At 34.9% G+C, this 18,710-nt stretch overlaps 1 protein-coding gene across 1 annotated transcript in view; it reads right to left on the minus strand.

The window, feature by feature from the left end:
• Nucleotides 1-18,710, minus strand: part of CFTR (cystic fibrosis transmembrane conductance regulator (ATP-binding cassette sub-family C, member 7)) — a gene marked incomplete at its 5' end in the record, with an annotated part of 169,601 nt that overhangs the window by 64,164 nt on the left and 86,727 nt on the right. The window contains 8 exons of the mRNA XM_011971663.1: nt 1,551-1,778; nt 2,687-2,837; nt 6,096-6,175; nt 9,064-9,314; nt 9,981-10,018; nt 13,574-13,702; nt 15,974-16,697; nt 18,190-18,276. Coding sequence (XP_011827053.1) covers nt 1,551-1,778; nt 2,687-2,837; nt 6,096-6,175; nt 9,064-9,314; nt 9,981-10,018; nt 13,574-13,702; nt 15,974-16,697; nt 18,190-18,276 — 1,688 coding nt within the window. The remainder of the gene's footprint in view (nt 1-1,550; nt 1,779-2,686; nt 2,838-6,095; nt 6,176-9,063; nt 9,315-9,980; nt 10,019-13,573; nt 13,703-15,973; nt 16,698-18,189; nt 18,277-18,710) is intronic.

Consider the following 18,710-nt stretch of genomic DNA (forward strand, 5'->3'; position numbering starts at 1 on the left):
TACATTTGCCTGCCCATGTATATTCCTTTCATAGAGTCATTTCCCACTGCCCTAGCTGAGAGAACAACAAAGGTGGCGAACCCACTATCCTCATAGCAGTGGAGTAGACTGCAGGTGGACCCCTGAGCCAAAAGGAACCTGTTTTCTGTTCTCTCCAGGACTTTGCAATTGTACAGAGGAGCTCTCCTGTTAATTCAGGAGGCCAGAATGGAGACACTACATAAAGTCAATGTTGCATAGCCCTGGTTCACCAGGAAAGCCAGTTAATTCAGGAGGCCAGAATGGAGACACTACATAAAGTCAATGTTGCATAGCCCTGGTTCACCAGGAAAGCCAGTTAATTCAGGAGGCCAGAATGGAGACACTACATAAAGTCAATGTGGCATAGCCCTCGTACACCAGGATTCAGGAGGCCAGAACAGAGACACTACATAAAGTCAATGTGGCATAGTTCTGGTACACCAGGAAAGCCAGTTAATTCAGGAGGCCAGAACAGAGACACTACATAAAGTCAGTGTGGCATAGCCCTGGTACACCAGGAAAACCAGTCTTCAGAGAGAGAAAGGAATGAAGCAGTCACAGAAAGGAATGGACTCAGGACAGATATAGACTCAAGAAGAAGAAGAGTTGCAGCTGACTCTCTTGTGCCTGTTACAGCTTCTTTAAGAGTCAAATGGCACCACCTTCTCGTTGTTCCTTGAGGCCTTCCTGTAACTCCAACAAATGCCTGCTTCTGGTTTGAGCAGAATTCTGTTCCTACAATCAAATGATCCCCCAGATTTGGCATTGATTTGGCATTTACTCTGCCAATATTCACTGTCACATATAACAACTTACTTCAATACTTATCATAAATACTCAGAAATTCAAATTCTTAAATTAGAGAAAACAAATTTACCTACATACATTTTTATTTTACTTATTATGAAATACTTTGTTTTTCACTAAAGATCCTAAAATCAATCCAGAACATTTGTGTTTAAAACACATGGCACTTTCTTTTTTTTTTTCTTTTGAAAAACATGAGACTTCCTTTCTTTTCTGTGACAGTTTTACTTTGTGCAAAATTTGCAATTAGATAACACATTTTACCTAGTAGAGATTTAAAAAACAAAACTTACCGACAAGGGGAACTGTGTGTGTGTGTGTGTGTGTGTGTGTGTGAATGCAGATGCTTCATTTCCCTTCTTTAGGGATCTATTAATTTTGAAGCTAGGACTCTTCATCAATATGAGTATGAAGAGGTGACATTTTTTCCCCTTCAATCACAGAATTGCTATCTGACAATCTGCGTGCCTTGGTTTTTAAAACTGTGAAAACAGGGATATTACCATATATATCCAACTTCAAGTAAATTATTTGTTCAAAAATAAAACAATGGAAATTCAAAGAAATCATTTGTTCAATGATAAACCAACAAATTTGTTAATTATTAAACTCCAAAAAAACTCTAAAGATACCAAAAATTGATAACCTATAAGAATGCAGCATTTTATTCATTGACAAAGTTTTTACTAAATGCTTAGCTAAAATTAATCAGTTCATAGTACCTGTTGTTAAAATGGAAATGAAGGTAACAGCAATGAAGAAGATGACAAAAATCATTTCTATTCTCATTTGGAACCAGCGCAGTGTTGATAAGTACAAGAACCAGTTGGCAGTATGTAAATTCAGAGCTTTGTGGAACAGAGTTTCAAAGTAAGGCTGCCGTCCGAAGGCACGAAGTGTCCATAGTCCTTTTAAGCTTGTAACAAGATGAGTGAAAATTGGACTCCTGCCTGTGAAATATTTCCATAGAAAACATTGCAAATAACATAAACACAGAATGCAATTTCATAACACCATGTACCTGAAAAAGACTAAATTAGAGTAATCATATTGCAAATGTCATTGGTTAAAAAGGTTTTTTCACACTAGTGCTATTCTTTGAATAGATGTGATTTGTTATTTTATTAATGAGCTACCCTCCTTTTTTACTTGGCTACTAGAGATGGGAACTTAAAAAATCACCACCAACATTTATTCCTTTTTCTTGGCTACCACTGGGAATTTTCTGGCTAATTCTAAATTAATTATCACTGAAAAAAATGTTAGACAATTTTTTCAAGTATCTACATTAAGGAAGTTTATGTGACTTGATTTAGCTAATAACCTACAAAGCAGAAATACACTGAAAAATTATTGCCTGAAAATGCACCAACACTAAGGCTGTCACTGCAAAATGTGATTCCCTAACAGCTCAAGTAGAGTTTGGGGGAACATGAAATGGCAGCTCCAATACTTGAAGGAAGGGTGTCCGAAGACAAAAAGTCAAAGGGACAAATTTGGTCAAGTATCATTTGGGAACCCAGAGAAACCTTTAGTAATAGCAGCACTATCATTTTTTAATTTAATTGATATAAGTTTATTATAAATGAATGTCCTGTACACCAACTGTGGTAAGATTCTATATACCCATTTTAAAACCAAAATGAAGTCACATGGCCGTTAATTAAGAAAAACAATCCATGTGTAATTTGTAATACAGTTTCCTTTTATAGACACATACATGTAGAAAAAAATTATTGTTATATGATGTGAAAGTTTAAAAACAGAATTTTTTTTGAAAAGTAGATTAACAATAAAGAATCTCAGATAGCTCTTGTCGCTTTTTTCCAAGATGAGTATCACACATTCACTGTCATACCTTCAGATTCCAGTTGTTTGAGTTGCTGTGAGGTTTGGAGAAAATATGCTCTCAACATAATAAAAGCCACTATCACTGGCACTGTTGCAACAAAGATGTAGGGTTGTAAAACCGCGACAACTGCTATAGCTCCAATCACAATTAATAACAACTGTGAGATCGAAGAAAACATGTTTGTGAGTAAACGTTTTCACATTGCAAAGTGGACAAAGTGTGTCAGTGATTTATTTCTAAATACTCTCCCCATTCTATTCCTAGTCGGAAAGTAACCATTTGCAAGTACATTTTTCATAGGCTCTATGAAAATTTTAAAAATTGTTCATGTCACTGATAACATTTTTGAAGTTTTGAAAACATGGTGTTCTTTGATCTTGGGATATTTTCATTTCCCAGGCACTTTAAAGTATTGTATGATAAATACATTTTAAGTGAATATTAATTTAACATAAACTTTTAAAATAATTTTAGTATGAAGGTAAATCTTAGGATTTATTTTGGTTAGACAGTTTTTGAAAGTTGGGCGTTCATCTTGGAGTCTTTTGATTCAGAAAGTTCTGCTTGAAATACAAGCTTGTCATTTAGGCAAGCTATCTAACCTTTTGGAGCATATTTTCTCATGCTTAACATTGAAATAAATCATACTTAATAAATTCCATATTTCTACATTACACCAAATACATACATTTTTAAAAGGTACAAAGTCTGCCAACACTTACTTCACAAAAACCCATTTGAATAAAGTATAAATAAAGTAACTGTCAGCAGAAAGGAAAAAAAATAAACACTTTATAACATCCGTATGCTATTCAGTGAGGCAGTTCTCTACCAGTTTCCATAAGTGACACATGCATTTTCAACTGATATAACTTTAGAACTGAAAGGGACCATTATTAGGTTTATATTTCCCATTCTACAAGTGACAAACCTGAGACCCTTCAAGATAAGTGTCTGCTCAGGGTAAAATAGTGGGAATCTGCAGAAAATAACCCCGATTTTCAATTTTCACTATACAGTGCTCCAATCCAGAAAGCAAATTTGTCAGAAAATTGTCAAAAGTTAGAAAATAGAATGAAGATTATATGAGATATCAAAATACTCAAACTCAAAGAAGCAAAGAACAGAACCATGGGCAACAGGACAGGGGATAGAGGGAAATGGGGAGTTACTAATCAACAGGTATAAAATTTCAGTAGTGCAAAATGAGTAAGTTCCAGAGATCTGCCGTGCAACATTTTGCCCATGGTGAACAATATTGTATTTTACACATAAAAATCTGTTAAGAGGGTAAACCTCATGTTAAGTGGACTTGCCACAATAAAATTAAAAATTTTAAAAGAGAAAAGTAATAGAAAATAGAGTGAACAGAAATATTTTTTAAAAAAGAAAACTTATAGGTATGCTTTATTTTGTGCAACAGATCTGCTTCTGAAATGTCATGAATACAATTAAATTTTATTTGTTTGAAATTAAGTATAACCAGAGGTATAACACAATTAAGTATAATCAGAGGAGTTCACAATTTAAAGGACCCCTGTGATTAATCATCTAACAAAATCAAAATTAACCAAATTTGTACTGTATTTGGATTGTCGTATATTATGCTCTCTTAATATGAGACTCTCTTACAAATAAAATAGGTAAATTAATATAAAAGACCTCTGCTTAATCATCTGTGAAACAACAACAAATGAATCTTAGTATTAAAAGTTGAACCGGGCCAGGTGCAGTGGCTAACACCTGTAATTCCAGCACCTTACGAGGCTGAGGCAGGTGGATCACTTGAGGTCAGGAGTTGAAGACCAGCCTGGCCAATGTGGTGAAATAATACAAAAATTAGCCAGGCATGGTGGTGGGCACCTGTAATCCCAGCTACTCTGGAGGCTGACACAAGAGAATTGCTTGAACCCAGGAGGCGGAGGTTGCATTGAGCCAAGATTGCACCACTGTACTCCAGCCTGGGCGACAGAGTGAGACTCCGTCTCAATTTAAAAACAAAGAAACAAAAAACAAACACGTTGAGCAGAAGTGATTCAAATTGGCATAAAAGAAAAAATTTGAGAGCCATCACGTATGTCAAAAATGTTAATTTATAAAATGAATATTTAAAAATTAACTCTTACAGAGGAGTTCTGAAGTGAGCCTCAAATAATTATCAAGAGGCACCATTGGCAAATACTTTCAAAATCAAGTCAAGAGGTTCACATTCCAATTTTTATCTGATGTAATAATATTATATTTGGGACAAGTTATTCACACTCTTAACATGAAAAACAAATGTCAGCATTTAGTGACACAGGACATGTTTCTTTGAATGCATGAATTCAAAGCATGGATTTAAATATTCCATCAGCTGCTTCTAAGTTATATCTTTAAACAGAACAACTGAAGGATATCCAAAATGCCAAAGTTCACTTGGAACAGTAAATATACTTGTGTCAATCATTTCAGATGAGGCTAACTGACAGTCTGATTTTTCTGCACCTGCCAATGTTGGTTATATATACACACTTATGTGATAATACTTCTTTTGTTTTATATGTTCAATCAAATACAATATTATTATTTTGCAGGGGTGGGGAAAGAGCAAGAGGGGACAATGACTCATCCCAACATGGGCAGCATCCTATTCCAACTGTTTCTCCAGGGAGATCACTGAGACTGTGGCATTTGCTCTCTGGAGCTTGACCTAAACCAGTCAGGAAGCTCAGGAAGCTGTGCTCAAACCTGGTCCAACAACCACAGCTTACAACACTCCTTAAATCCTGTCACTTATGGAGACCTGATGTCCCAAGGTCACTTTCACCTCCTCCACTGCCCTTTTCTTCTCCACTCTCACCACCAGTCAGTCACCCCAATCCAAAGAGTCAGCCTTTGAGCCAGGCTTCCCTGGAGGCCTACTCACATCTATCACTCAGGGACAGCCCTCATAAAACCCTAGATTTTTCTTTCCCCTTTCTTTTGTTCAAAAACTTATCTTTGCTTCTCTCCCTTCCTTACTGTGGGGGAATGGGCTAGCTACTCTGTGCCAAAATGTTCACGGTGAGGCTAGTTTCAAGTGTAACCCACCCAGGGAATCCATCTTCATTCTAATACAGGCCTTTTGCCAGTATTAGTGATCTGGGGAAAGATAGCCCTTTGTGCCTCTCAAATCACTCCCAAGTAGACAGCTATTACATCTAAATGTGGGATTGCCTCAGGTCTGGGCCAGATAAACAGTTCTGACTTGTTATTGAATTTACTAAACTTACATCTATTTTGAAGGCTTTGGATAATCACAAAATTAATTCAATAGACAGGACTTTAACTCTCAATCAAATAAAAATTGAAAACGAAATTGCATTTGCTTTTGTTATTATTTAAAAAACAACATGGCAAATAGACATACTTAACAGTACTTATTTTTACACACCTGGATGAAGTCAAATATGGTAAGAGGCAGAAGATCATCCAAAATTGCTATATCTTTGGAGAATCTATTAAGAATCCCACCTATAATATACAAGATGACAAATTCCTCAAAAGATATATCAATATATTCAATACTAAATTTGGATCACAGTAGACTCATTCAGAACCCAAATAAGAATTAGCATGTAATCAGATAAATAAAGACTTAGAAAATTTTGTTTCTTTCCAAACATTCTAAATACTTATATGTTCAAGTTATTGTCTTGTATTTTTAAACGTTTTAAAAAGTTTCAGATTCCTGTAAGATTCAAGTAACAACCAATGTCTTTGAAATAGATTTTACTATAAATTATGTTAGGAATAGGTGGGTATTCATCCTGCTATTACAATCTTATTTTTGCAACCTTGCATTTAATGACAACTTACTGGATATGCTGTCACCATCTCTTCCATTTGTATTCCATAACATAGGGGTCTCCTTTTCCTCTGACTTCCATACCTTTTTGACATACCTCTACCAAAACCCTGGCTGCTCTGTCTCCCTGCCTGCCCCCCTGTCTGGTCCTCCCTTGTCATACTCGCTTTCTACCCTTTTCGTGGACAATCTACATTTCAACCTGTCATCTGAATCATGGATTCACATTTGTAAGGTTGATAACTTGTTGCTTCAATTTAAAAAGGTTATATACAAGTGTCTACTATGTACCAGGCACAATACTAGGCACTGAAATAACTGAGGTGAATAAGCCATGCTCCTTGTCCTTGAGAAATTCATTGTCTAGACAGGAATTAAACAAACAATTTGATAAAATGTAACATAATACTGTACAAATAAAGTGATATTGAATCTTATCGTTTACCCCCCATAAACTGCAGGATAAAGTCCAAAATTCCTAGTTTAATATTTAATGCCTTGCATAATTTGGCCTCAACCCACCTACTTAGTACAAGCTTCCTCTGCTCAAATATCCTGTTTCAGCCAAACTGGTCTATTCTTTAAACACACTCTACACTTTCCTACCTCCCTGCTTTCCCCATGTGGTTCCCTCCACCTGAAACCCCTTTCCCCTCAGCTCTCATTGTCAAAATCTGTTTCCTCCCTTGCTCAACTCAAATGCCCCTGCTGCAAGAAAACATCAGTGTTTTCTCCTGCTGGGATTAATCTCTTCCTCCTCTGGATATACTTAATACATCTTGTTTGCACCTCTGTTATAATGACTATATGCATGTCTTATATCACAGGAACTTATAAACATATCTTAACTCTTTTTCTAGGTTATAAATTGCTAGAGGTCAATGGGATCATGCCACACTTATTTTGTATCACCCATAGCCCCAAGAAAAAAGGCCTTATATGTAGGAATTATTTAATACATATTTATTAATACATTCTTTAGCATATTTAATTAAATATATTTGTATCTTTTCATGATAATCAAAAATTGAAAAAATAGCCATTGGTATTTATAAACAGTGTTTAGAAAATGAAATTTGCTTTGGTGGAAAGAAAAAACCATCCTGGTGCTTATTATATTTCAAATGGTTTGGAACCAACTATGAACAGCATTAAAGGGAAACAGGAGCTTGGAAAAGAAGAGGTGGAATGGCCAGTGCACCCTCGGTGGGAACAACACCCCACAGAAGGGAACCACGGGGAACTTACATTGATTTCCCACTGGCTATGTAGCAGGCAAGTAAATTGCCTTGTTTCATTCTCACAAAGATCCTCTGAAATATTCTTTTCCCCACTTAACAGGTGAGGAGGCCAAGGCTCAGGAGGGTCACTTGCCCATGATCACTGCTCTTATAGTGCCAACTCAGAGCTCAGGCAGTGCTCATGTTCTTTCCACTGTGCCACATGGCTCATGTCTGACTCTTCTAGAAATGTGTGAGAAATCCCCTGCCTGCTCTGGGTCTCAGATTTCCATAAAAAGTAAAATCAATGGATCAATTAATTGGACATCTTGAGTCTAAAATTCTTAGCTCCAAAACAGAGGATGGTGATGAGTATATCCAAATGAGGCAAGATTTCAGCAACACACATGGGCTTCAGAATAAATATCAAGATCTTCCTACATACTATAACACTGAAATTTTGTCATCCAGAAAATATGATGGGTTTTTCTTATCTTAAGTTTTCCAGATTCCTGAAAATTTTAGTCTTGGAATTTATTCCTTGCTTTATATCAAATGTTTCTGTGTCAATTCCTCCTCTCACCTGTGACCTCCTCCAGGGCAAGAACTGTGACTTATTCATCTTTTCATATCACAGAGTAAATGCCTCAACAGAGAAAGTGCTCACAGGTTGCTGTGAAAAAACTTGGGGGAATCCTTATTAACCTCAGTCTTTCAGTGCAAATTTGTCTCATGAGGAATCAACAGAATTGATTTCTTCCAAAGTATCTTATTAGTTTTTACAATTTTTAGTATCTTTATTTTACTACTGTGACTTTCTATTACTTCAAATATGATAATAAAAAAATAGTTTTAAAATACATTTGGGATCCCCCCTACCATATAACTTTGAGCAGTTACATGAAATTAGATTATTCTACCCCATCAAAAGACTTAATCAATACAAAACAACATACTTTCTTTGATCACTTTAAGTTTCCTGCCCTTTTGAACAATATTATATATTGGCAACAAGATGCCCAGAAGAGAGCTAGACCAAGTATTTGAAAAGAGAGGTATGACTGACCCATAAGGGCCTTCTTGTGCTGCTACAGTCCCACCAACATCACATTCTTACAAACCTAGCTACTCTAATTATATAACACAGAAATATTAGGAGCAACAACATATGATAACCTATAATATCTGAGAAATGTGCATGCCAGTCAAAAGGAGGTTCAACAAAGGGCAGATGCCTCTGTGCAAAAGCCAGCACTGCCATTAGAAAACCAACGAAACCACAGGCCCTATTGATGGTGGATCAGCAGTTTCATTTCTTAGTCCTAGTAAAGTACCTGCTTTCAACGTGTTGAGGGTTGACATAGGTGCTTGAAGAACAGAATGTAACATTTTGTGGTGTAAAATTTTCGACACTGTGATTAGAGTATGCACCAGTGGTAGACCTCTGAAGAATCCCATAGCAAGCAAAGTGTCGGCTACTCCCACGTAAATGTAAAACACATAATATGAACTGGTTCTGGTGATAATCACTGCATAGCTGTTATTTCTACTATAAGTACTATTCCCTTTGTCTTGAGGAGGAGTGCTGTAAAGCAAAAGGGAAATTGTTATTTGGCAGCCAAACTTACTTACTGAATTTCTAATACATGTAAATGGAACTAAATTTGAGTCTAAAGAAATACAATATATTGCATTAGAAGAGTGTGCACCCTTAATCTCAAAATCTTACTATTATTGCAAGAAAATAGATATGTTTTCTCATTATTGATAGAGATTGAGTTGTTCTTTATTAAATTAAAACATTTGAAGAAAACTGTAAAAGTGTAATGTTATTTCAAATATTTTTATTGTGTTTCACAGAAACTGAACAGAACTATATTCTTTAGAAACTGCAGGAACTGTACATGCTCACAATTTATTCATTTTATTTTATTTTATTTTAGATATAGGATCTTGCTATATTGTCCAGGCTGGAGTGCAGTGGCTATTCACAATGATAGAACACTACAGCCCTGAGCTCCTGGGCTCAAGTGATCCTCTTGCGTCAGTCTGTGGAGGAGCTAGGACTACAGGTATGTGTTACCTTACCCAACTAATGGTCATCCTTTAAACAAAAAACCTTATTTTTCCACTACCATAATGCTTGGGAGAAATGAAACAAAGTAGATTACAATACATACAAACAGTGGATTACAATATTTAATCAACAGAAATAAAACACAATCTACACAATAGGACATGGAATACTCACTTTCCAAGGAACCACAGCACAACCAAAGAAGCAGCCACCTGGAACGGAACAAGAAAACAGTTGATTTTTTTCTGACATCTTCACCTAAATTCACATCACACCATTTGATGTGTGTACCAATATCAGTGTACACACAATTTCATCTTCCTTTGCTTTGTGTTCCCGGGTCCAGCAGCTGTAATAGTTGTTCTAAGTACTATTATTTGGATGAGAACACATTAAGTTAATGGAATTCAAATTTCACTGAAGTAAATTCTTTGCCATTTATCTCCTTTATTCAATAGAAACGACTGAACCTCACAAGAAAGCCAAGATCACAGCTGAATGTTTTAAATAATAAACATTTTTTAAAGAAACTAATCTCAGCCGGCTGGCAGATAATTAATCTGTTTATTTGCTATAAATAATTTCATTTGCCATTCAATGATTATAGGGGACTAATACCTGTGAAACCAATTAATTACTGGAAAAGGCAAGATTAATATTAATGGAAATGAATTATAAGTTTCAGGCCACGCACAGCGGCTCACGCTTGTAATACCAGCACTTTGGGAGGCCAAGGCGGACATCACTTGAGGCCAGGAGTTTGAGGACAGCCTGGCCAATGTGGCAAAACCTCATTTCTACTAGAAATGCCAAAAAATATTAGCCAGGCCTGGTGGTGCACACCTGTGATTCCAACTACTCAGGTGACCGAGGCACCAGAACTGCTTGAACCCAGAAGGTAGAGGTTGCAGTGAGCCAAGATCACACCACTGCTGCACTCCAGACTGGACGACAGAGTGAGATTGCCTTCAGTAATTTACTAATGGAACAATAACCAAAGTAATGTTCAAAGACTGGTCTAGTCATCATAATATAAAATTATTTCGTGGCTGTTTCCACATAGAACTACCAACCTAAACTGCTTATATTGACTAGAACAAAATATTTTCAAGGACTTAGCATAATACTTTTTAAAAATATTTGGTACATATAGAAACAATAGAGTAAGCAAGTTCTGTCATTTCATTTTCAAAATGTTTTCAGGTTATAAAGTTTATTCAGTTTATGATAGAGTGACAGTCATAGGTGATTAGGGTAAAAAGGAAAAATATTTTTATTTTCAATTTTCTCAGGGCTTTAAGAATCATTCCATACCACATAGAAAACAGCATGCTTAATATCCAGATTTCAATGCTTCACAAGTCAAATGACACCCTAAAACATAAACCAACTGTCATAAAGCTGCCCTAAAATAATCACTATTAGTCAATAGCAGCAGTGGTATTATGGGAATATACTACATATCTACTACTAATAATGTAAAGCCACTCAGGGATTTCTAATCAACAAGCAGAAGGGAAGTCATAAAGAAACAGGATAAAGCAGTTCTATAACATATTCTTAACAATCATAGAATGAAAGTATTAAAAAGGATCTTCAGATATTCCAGTCAACAACAAGACTCTCTAGGTGTTTTCAAAAGAACCAGGAAACTACTTCCTAATGTATTATTTTCATTTCTTCTCCATCTAGTCAATGATGCACTGCCAAGCTGGGGTTCTAAGAATTAACATAATAGATTTTTTTTTTTTTGCCTATTTCTTCGGTGCTAATGTCTAAGAACTTACAGAAGATACTGCCCTATAGCAGGGAAAATGTTACAAAATACAAAAGTAGAGTCACTTTCTTTCCAAAATGGTAAGTGCTAACAAACTGAATAGACCAAATTAATTTTTTTCACTTTAACAGCTTTGAAGAAGTTTTTAAAAAGACTACATACTTCATATTTCAAAAGGGAAGCATATTTTACCTAACCTATAAAAACATAAATCTAAATTGAAATTTGAACCTTAGGAAAACTAAAAATAGATAAACCACTTACATCAAGGACGAAATGTATCTTAACCTTTCTTTAGGTTCTCTGGTCATGAGTACAAGACTCTCAACTGGATTTAAAAAAACTAAACTGTCATCCTGGATTAGCAGTTGTACCAGAATGTGACATGCTCATGATACATTTCAATGGTAATGAGAAATGGGCACAATGGTATCATAAAGGAGCTTAGTCTAAAAGAAAAACTATGGAAATTTTGGCTCAAAGAAGGCAATAGAATTGTGAACACTGGTGAATGAATTGCTTAGTTGTATAATTGTGAACATACTTTTTAAAAATTACTATTTTTCTACTATCACCTCTTGTGCTGATGAGGATCTGAACTTGTGGCCTACCATGCAATTTTCATTCTTTCCGCCCCAACTCTTTTTTTTTTAACTTGGCAATGTGAAGAACAGTAGAGGCTTGGTAAAGAAACCACAATGGGGACACTGAAGACAACAAAATTTCTGTAAGCAAGTGTGTGATTTGACTCTCTAAAAGGGTTGTCTAAAATGAATGCTAAGCCACTAATACATATTTCATCTCATCTTGTGAAGAAATCTTCATTTAAATAGTAATTGCCTGCATATTTAACAATAAAATATCTAGAGCAGTTGTGTCCAACCTTTTGAATGAGAGAACTATTATGCTTATCTGTGGTGGCAGATATCACAAAGATTATGCATGGACTTTTTTTTCTTTTTTTAAGCTCATCTGCTATTGTAAGTGTATTTTATGTGTGGCCCAAGACAACTCTTCTTCTTCCAATGTGGCCCAGAGAAGCCACAAGGTTGGACACCCATGATCTAGAGTCAAATGAATTTAAACTTTAATACAGATTTGCTTTCAGTGTTTTTGTTGTTGTTGTTGTTGTTTATAATTTATTTAGAGATATGGTCCCTCTCTGGCACCCAGGCTGGAATGCAATGGCACAATCACAGCTCACAGCAGCCTTGACCTCCTAGACTCAAGCGATTCTCTCACCTCAGCCTCCTTAGTAAATGGTAGCATACAAGCACACACCACTATGCCCAGCTAATTCTTTAATGTTTTTGTAGATACAGTGTCTCACTATGTTGCCCAGGCTGGTCTCGACCCCGGGCTCAAGCAATCTTCCCCGTTCAGTCTCCTAAAATTCTGGGATTACAGGCATGAACCACCATGCCTGGCCTTTAATTTCAATCCAAATAAAAGCCTTCTACTTTGGGTTTTTTAATCTCTTAACATTTATTGTAAAATCTATTAAAAACTCTTATCTTTATATTTAAATACATTTGATATGTAATATGAAATAATAAAATATCAATAGTGATTCTAATTGTTTAATTTCAATCCAAATAAAAGCCTTCTACTTTTGAGTTTTTGAATCTCTTAACATTTATTATTAAAATCTATTAAAAACTCTTCTTATATTTGTATTTAAATATATTTTATATGTAATACGAAATAGTAAAATATCAAAAGTGATTCTAATTGTTGATTTTTCAGAAGCTAAGAACTATATGAATCTATACTATTATATACTGTAAAATCACAAATATATGTAATATATAAATATATACATACTTATACATAGTTATATATGTGTGTATATATGCACACATACATGTATACATATATATGTATGTGTATATATACATATTTAAGTGTGTGCATATATATGTATACATCCTTCAAAACTATCTTAATTTAACTTTAAATCACAGTATACTTTACAATAGAACATTCTTACCTCAGCCAGAAAAATTACCAAGCACCAAATTAGCACAAAAATTAAGCTCTTGTGGACAGTAATATATCGAAGGTATGTGTTCCATGTAGTCACCGCTGGTATGCTCTCCATATCATCAAAAAAGCACTCCTGAATAAGAGAATTATGGCTATTACAATAAGACAATACAGTTTCATGCCACCATTGTGGTTTTATTTTTAATATATGAAAACAAAGAAATAGTATTACTTGAATCTAAGTGTATTTTAACAAATATAAATCAGTATAAATGCCATGTATGATGTCATTTTATAGTCAGAATAATGTCTACTGGAGCAACACAGCTTTATTAAAACTGAGAAACACCATAATTTTTCAAAATTCTAAAAATGTATCACTGATTATGTAACTGTATTATTATTGGACAGTTTTACCATTAAAGGCTTAACAGTGGCATACCTTTTATCAAATGAATGATACCACCTAAATGAAGTTTCCCAGAACTCTCTTTGATTTAACCTGTTTCTTCAGGGGTCCATGGACAAGTACAGGTCAGTATACTGCACTGTATATACTATAAAGGTCTTCCAATAGACTGAAAGCCCATTTGTGTTTGAACATTCCTTAGTAACTTAGGACTATCTCTCTTTGCAACTATGATTTAAATTACATAATTCTCATCCTAGGCATATTCCTATTCCTCTAGAAATCTTTGTCTTTTGGCATATCGATACATTTCAAAATTTTGAAAAAGAGAGATTCCAGATAGTCCAAAGGAAAAACATAGTTTTGTTTCTCACAAGATCAACAAAACTCATAGGAAAGCACTATGAATCACAAAGAAGAGGTCCTATGGTATTGGGATATAGTGCACTGGTTAGGAGTATGCATTTTTTGAGTCAGACAGATCTGAATTTGAACCCAAACTCCACCATTAACAGCCTAGGAGCCGCCTGAATTCAAGCGTGTTGCTGAACTTCTCTGAACTTTAATTTCCTTATCTGCAAATGTGAAAAATTTTAAGTACCTTCCAGGGTAGTTGTGGGGACTAAATGTATGCCACCTAGAACTAGATGCAATCCATAAATAGAAACTATTATTAGTCAAGGCTATCATTCTTTACAACTAAATTTTTAGGCTCAGGATTGAGAAATTCATTTAGATTGATATTAAATTATATAAATGGGTTGGGCACAGTGGCTCAGGCTGGGCGCGGTGGCTCATGCCTGTAATCCCAGCACTTTGGGAGGCCGAGGGGGGCAGATCACAAGGTCAGGAGTTCGAGACCAGCCTGGCCAACATGATGAAACCCCTTCTCTACTAAAAATACAAAAATTAGCTGGGTGTGGTGGTGCATGCCTGTAATCCCAGCTACTCAGGAGGCTGAGGCAGGAGAATTGCTTTAACCCGGTAAGCAGAGGTTGCAGTGAGCCGAGGTCACGCCATTGCATTCCAGCCTGGGTGACAGAGTGAGACTCCATCTCAAACAAACAAACAAAACACTATATAGATGAATTATCATTTAGGAAACCTTCGTAAAGTATGGAAATTCTAAAATTACGCACTTTAGGGATCTATTTTATTCCCTCATTTTACAAAGAAGGAAACTTCAGCCTAGAGATGTTAATGGCTTGTGTCTTGTCAAAGGTCACATTATTCTCAAATGATCTATACTATTAAATATATCAATTAATTACAACTCTGCCCATGGCTCATTTCATCCAAGGCATTAAGTTTTCTACTAAAATAACAAAAACTCTCCTTTTTACATTATTTCTTGTTTTAAAAATAAAATGCTTTTATTCTTAAGACCTAATATAACAAACTTTCTGTCTGAAGATTGGCACTAGTACATGTTGAGCTTCATATACCTTCTCTAAAAGAAATCTCTTTAGCAACCCAATGTATAAAGCAAACTCACAAGATAAAAAAAGCCCACACTAGCTAAATTCAGACAAGACTGATACACAAACTAGAATGTGAGTCCCATCAAGAGTCTAAATGTTTATATACCTTATATAAGCTACTTCCATACAGATTATTTTGTGAGCTATAAATAATGAAAGCTACTATTTATTTATACAGTTACTTATACTGCACCTCTTCCCACAGAGGGTTCAAGATGGTAATAAAGTAGATGCTTTCTAACTTATAGTCACAATTATCACTGGTTTAGTAAAGGACCGAAAACTAAATCCTTTCCCATTTTATGGGAAGAGATATGTCCATCGCAAAAAGAAATCATTTGTTATTTTACATTTTAAAGTTGCTTGCATAATTAATGAACTTCATACTGTCTGAGTTTTAAGATAAACCTTATCCTAATCCCATGATTTGAGTAAATTTTGTTACATGCTACATATTGCATTCTACTCAATTGCACCCTGTATGGTGAAATACCCACAAGCAATTTATACCTACCTTTAAGTCTTCTTCATTAATTTCTTCACTTATTTCCAAGCCAGTTTCTTGAGATAACCTTCTTGAATATATATCCAGTTCAGTCAAGTTTGCCTGAGGGGCCAGTGACACTTTTCGTGTGGATGCTGCTGTCTTTCTGTGAATGCTCTGACCTTGGTTAACTGAGTGTGTCATCAGGTTCAGAACAGACTGCCTCCTCCGTGCCTGAAGCGTGGGGCCAGTGCTGATCACGCTGATGCGAGGGAGTATCACCTCTCCCTGCTCAGAATCTGGAACTAAGGACAGCCTTCTCTCTAAAGGCTCATCAGAATCCTCTTCGATGCCATTCATTTGTAAGGGAGTCTTTTGGACAATGGAAAATTTTCGTATAGAGTTGATTGGATTGAGAATAGAATTCTTCCTTTTTTCCCCAAACTCTCCAGTCTGTTTAAAAGATTGTTTTTTTGTTTCGGTCCAGGAGACAGGAGCATCTCCTTCTAATGAGAAACGGCGCAAGGTCTCAGTTAGGATTGAATTTCTTCTTTCTGCACTAAATTGGTCGAAAGAATCATATCCCATGAGTTTTGAGCTAAAGTCTGGCCGTAGATTTTGGAGTTCTGAAAATGTTCCATAAAAATAGCTGCTACCTTCATGTAAAATTAATATTTTGTCAGCTTTCTTTAAATGTTCCATTTTAGAAGTGACCAGAATCCTAGTTTTGTTAGCCATCAGTTTACAGACACAGCTTTAAGATATAAAAATATATAAATATCAATTTTATAAATACTTTATTGCAATAATGTCTTGTATTTTAGCATTTTATTAATGTTTTATTGCATATAATCTATCATACAATTTTATTATATTTTAAATGATTCTATAAGTACTCTGTAGTAATTGAATTGGTACCTTGTGAATTCTGATAGCATGAAATAACATGCTATATTGAAAAGTCGCATGTTAACAGACTGAGAATGAAATTAAATTTCCTATATTAAGTAGATATTTGACTTTGAGCAAATCATTTATCCTCTGGGTCTCAGTTTATTTATCTAGAAAATGAGGAAATTATTAGATGACCTTTAAGGTCCCTAGAGATTTGTACTTCATTTCTTTTAAATGTCAGAGCTCTGCTGTTCTTTAAATTTTCTATTAATTTCTTGTTTACATTTTAGGCTGACCACCAATTTATTTCTCAAGTGCTTACATTAAGACTAATCTGTTTTGCTAAAAATAAAACAGCAACAATAACAACTGAGAATTGGATAATTAATTTGACTCTCCTCTAATAAAACTTTAATCTGTTCTAGAAGTAAATCCTGACTAGAATCATCTAAGAAATACCAGTTTTTTTAGGCATTATGTAATATATCATATAGAAAGATACGTTGTTCTAGTTTGTACTGCAACACACTAACACAATACAAATGTAGTAAAGTTTATATTGATAGAAGTTACTTTTCACAGTCTCAGGGTTGTAAAGATAGTATCTTGGATATTAAATTTAACTAAATTCTAAGAAAGGTACTTCTAGGAATAATCCAGCCATTTTATACACATATACATCTTTATTGCTTAAAATCTTTATTTCTAGAAGAGTATATAACTGTTCTCCCAATAAACTATTTGATAGTCCATGAAACCATTTTGAAACTTTGAAATCAAGCCATATACTGATTGTCTGTCTGTCTAGGGAATTTCATGTATATTGGACCCTAACAAGAGTTCCAAGGAAATATAATTCCTGAGCTCTGTGTGACTGAGGAGGAGATCTCCAAGGAAGTATTGAGGTAGATGAGTGGTCTAAGCATTCACCTATATTAAACCAGTAAAACACTTAGCATATGTATTTTCTTAAGAAGTTTACTATCTAAGGAGAAGACAGAGTAAAATACACAAAAAAGTAAATAAGAATGTTAAGTATAATAATCAATTAAAGTAATATATATCACAAAGCAATGATACTGCAAAAACTACATAGATAGCAATTGCTATAACAGTATAGCAATGGGAGAAACTGGTTTAGCATGAGGTGGTCAGAAAAGGTTTTAATGAAAGCAATCTTGACTCTTGGCCAGGTAGGGCAGATCAGATTTGAGTTAATACCATGCTACATTCTGCCATACCAACAATGGTGAACATATTTCTCAAGAGGTAAAATGCAATCTATGATGGGATAGACTTTCTTTCTTGTGTTTTAGCATAAGCATTATAATCAAGTTATTCAAAGAACATACCTTTCAAATATTTCTTTTTCTGTTAAAACATCTAGGTATCCAAAAGGAGAGTCTAATAAATACAAATCAGCATCTTTGTATACTGCTCTAAAAAGAAAAAGGAAATTAAATTACTATTTCCTGTGTCTTTTAGTGTAGATGATTTGCCTTAAACAGTTCACTACATGCATTACAATATGGTCACTACATCCATTCACTGAAATAACACTATTCTCAAAAGTGGTGCAGAAGTAGCTCTTTTATACATGTTTTTACTGGGGTAGATGATTTTAAATGAGGAATAAAGGAATAAGTTGCAGATTTTTATCACTTTTCACAACATTCCAAGAACTGCTGAGGTGGTTTTGCTAACTGTAAGTGGCATAAACTAGCAAAAGTCACAAACTGAATTGTACCATAGCATACACTATAAAATATTACCTTAAAAAAAAAAAACAACTTTTAACAATAGTATCTATTTAGAGACAAGTACCATGCTATGTGCTCAAAATACAATGGCAAAAATTATACAGTTCCTGCCC

Source organism: Mandrillus leucophaeus, unplaced genomic scaffold, assembly GCF_000951045.1.
Source record: "Mandrillus leucophaeus isolate KB7577 unplaced genomic scaffold, Mleu.le_1.0 Scaffold1235, whole genome shotgun sequence".
NCBI classification, from domain to species: Eukaryota; Metazoa; Chordata; class Mammalia; order Primates; family Cercopithecidae; genus Mandrillus; species Mandrillus leucophaeus.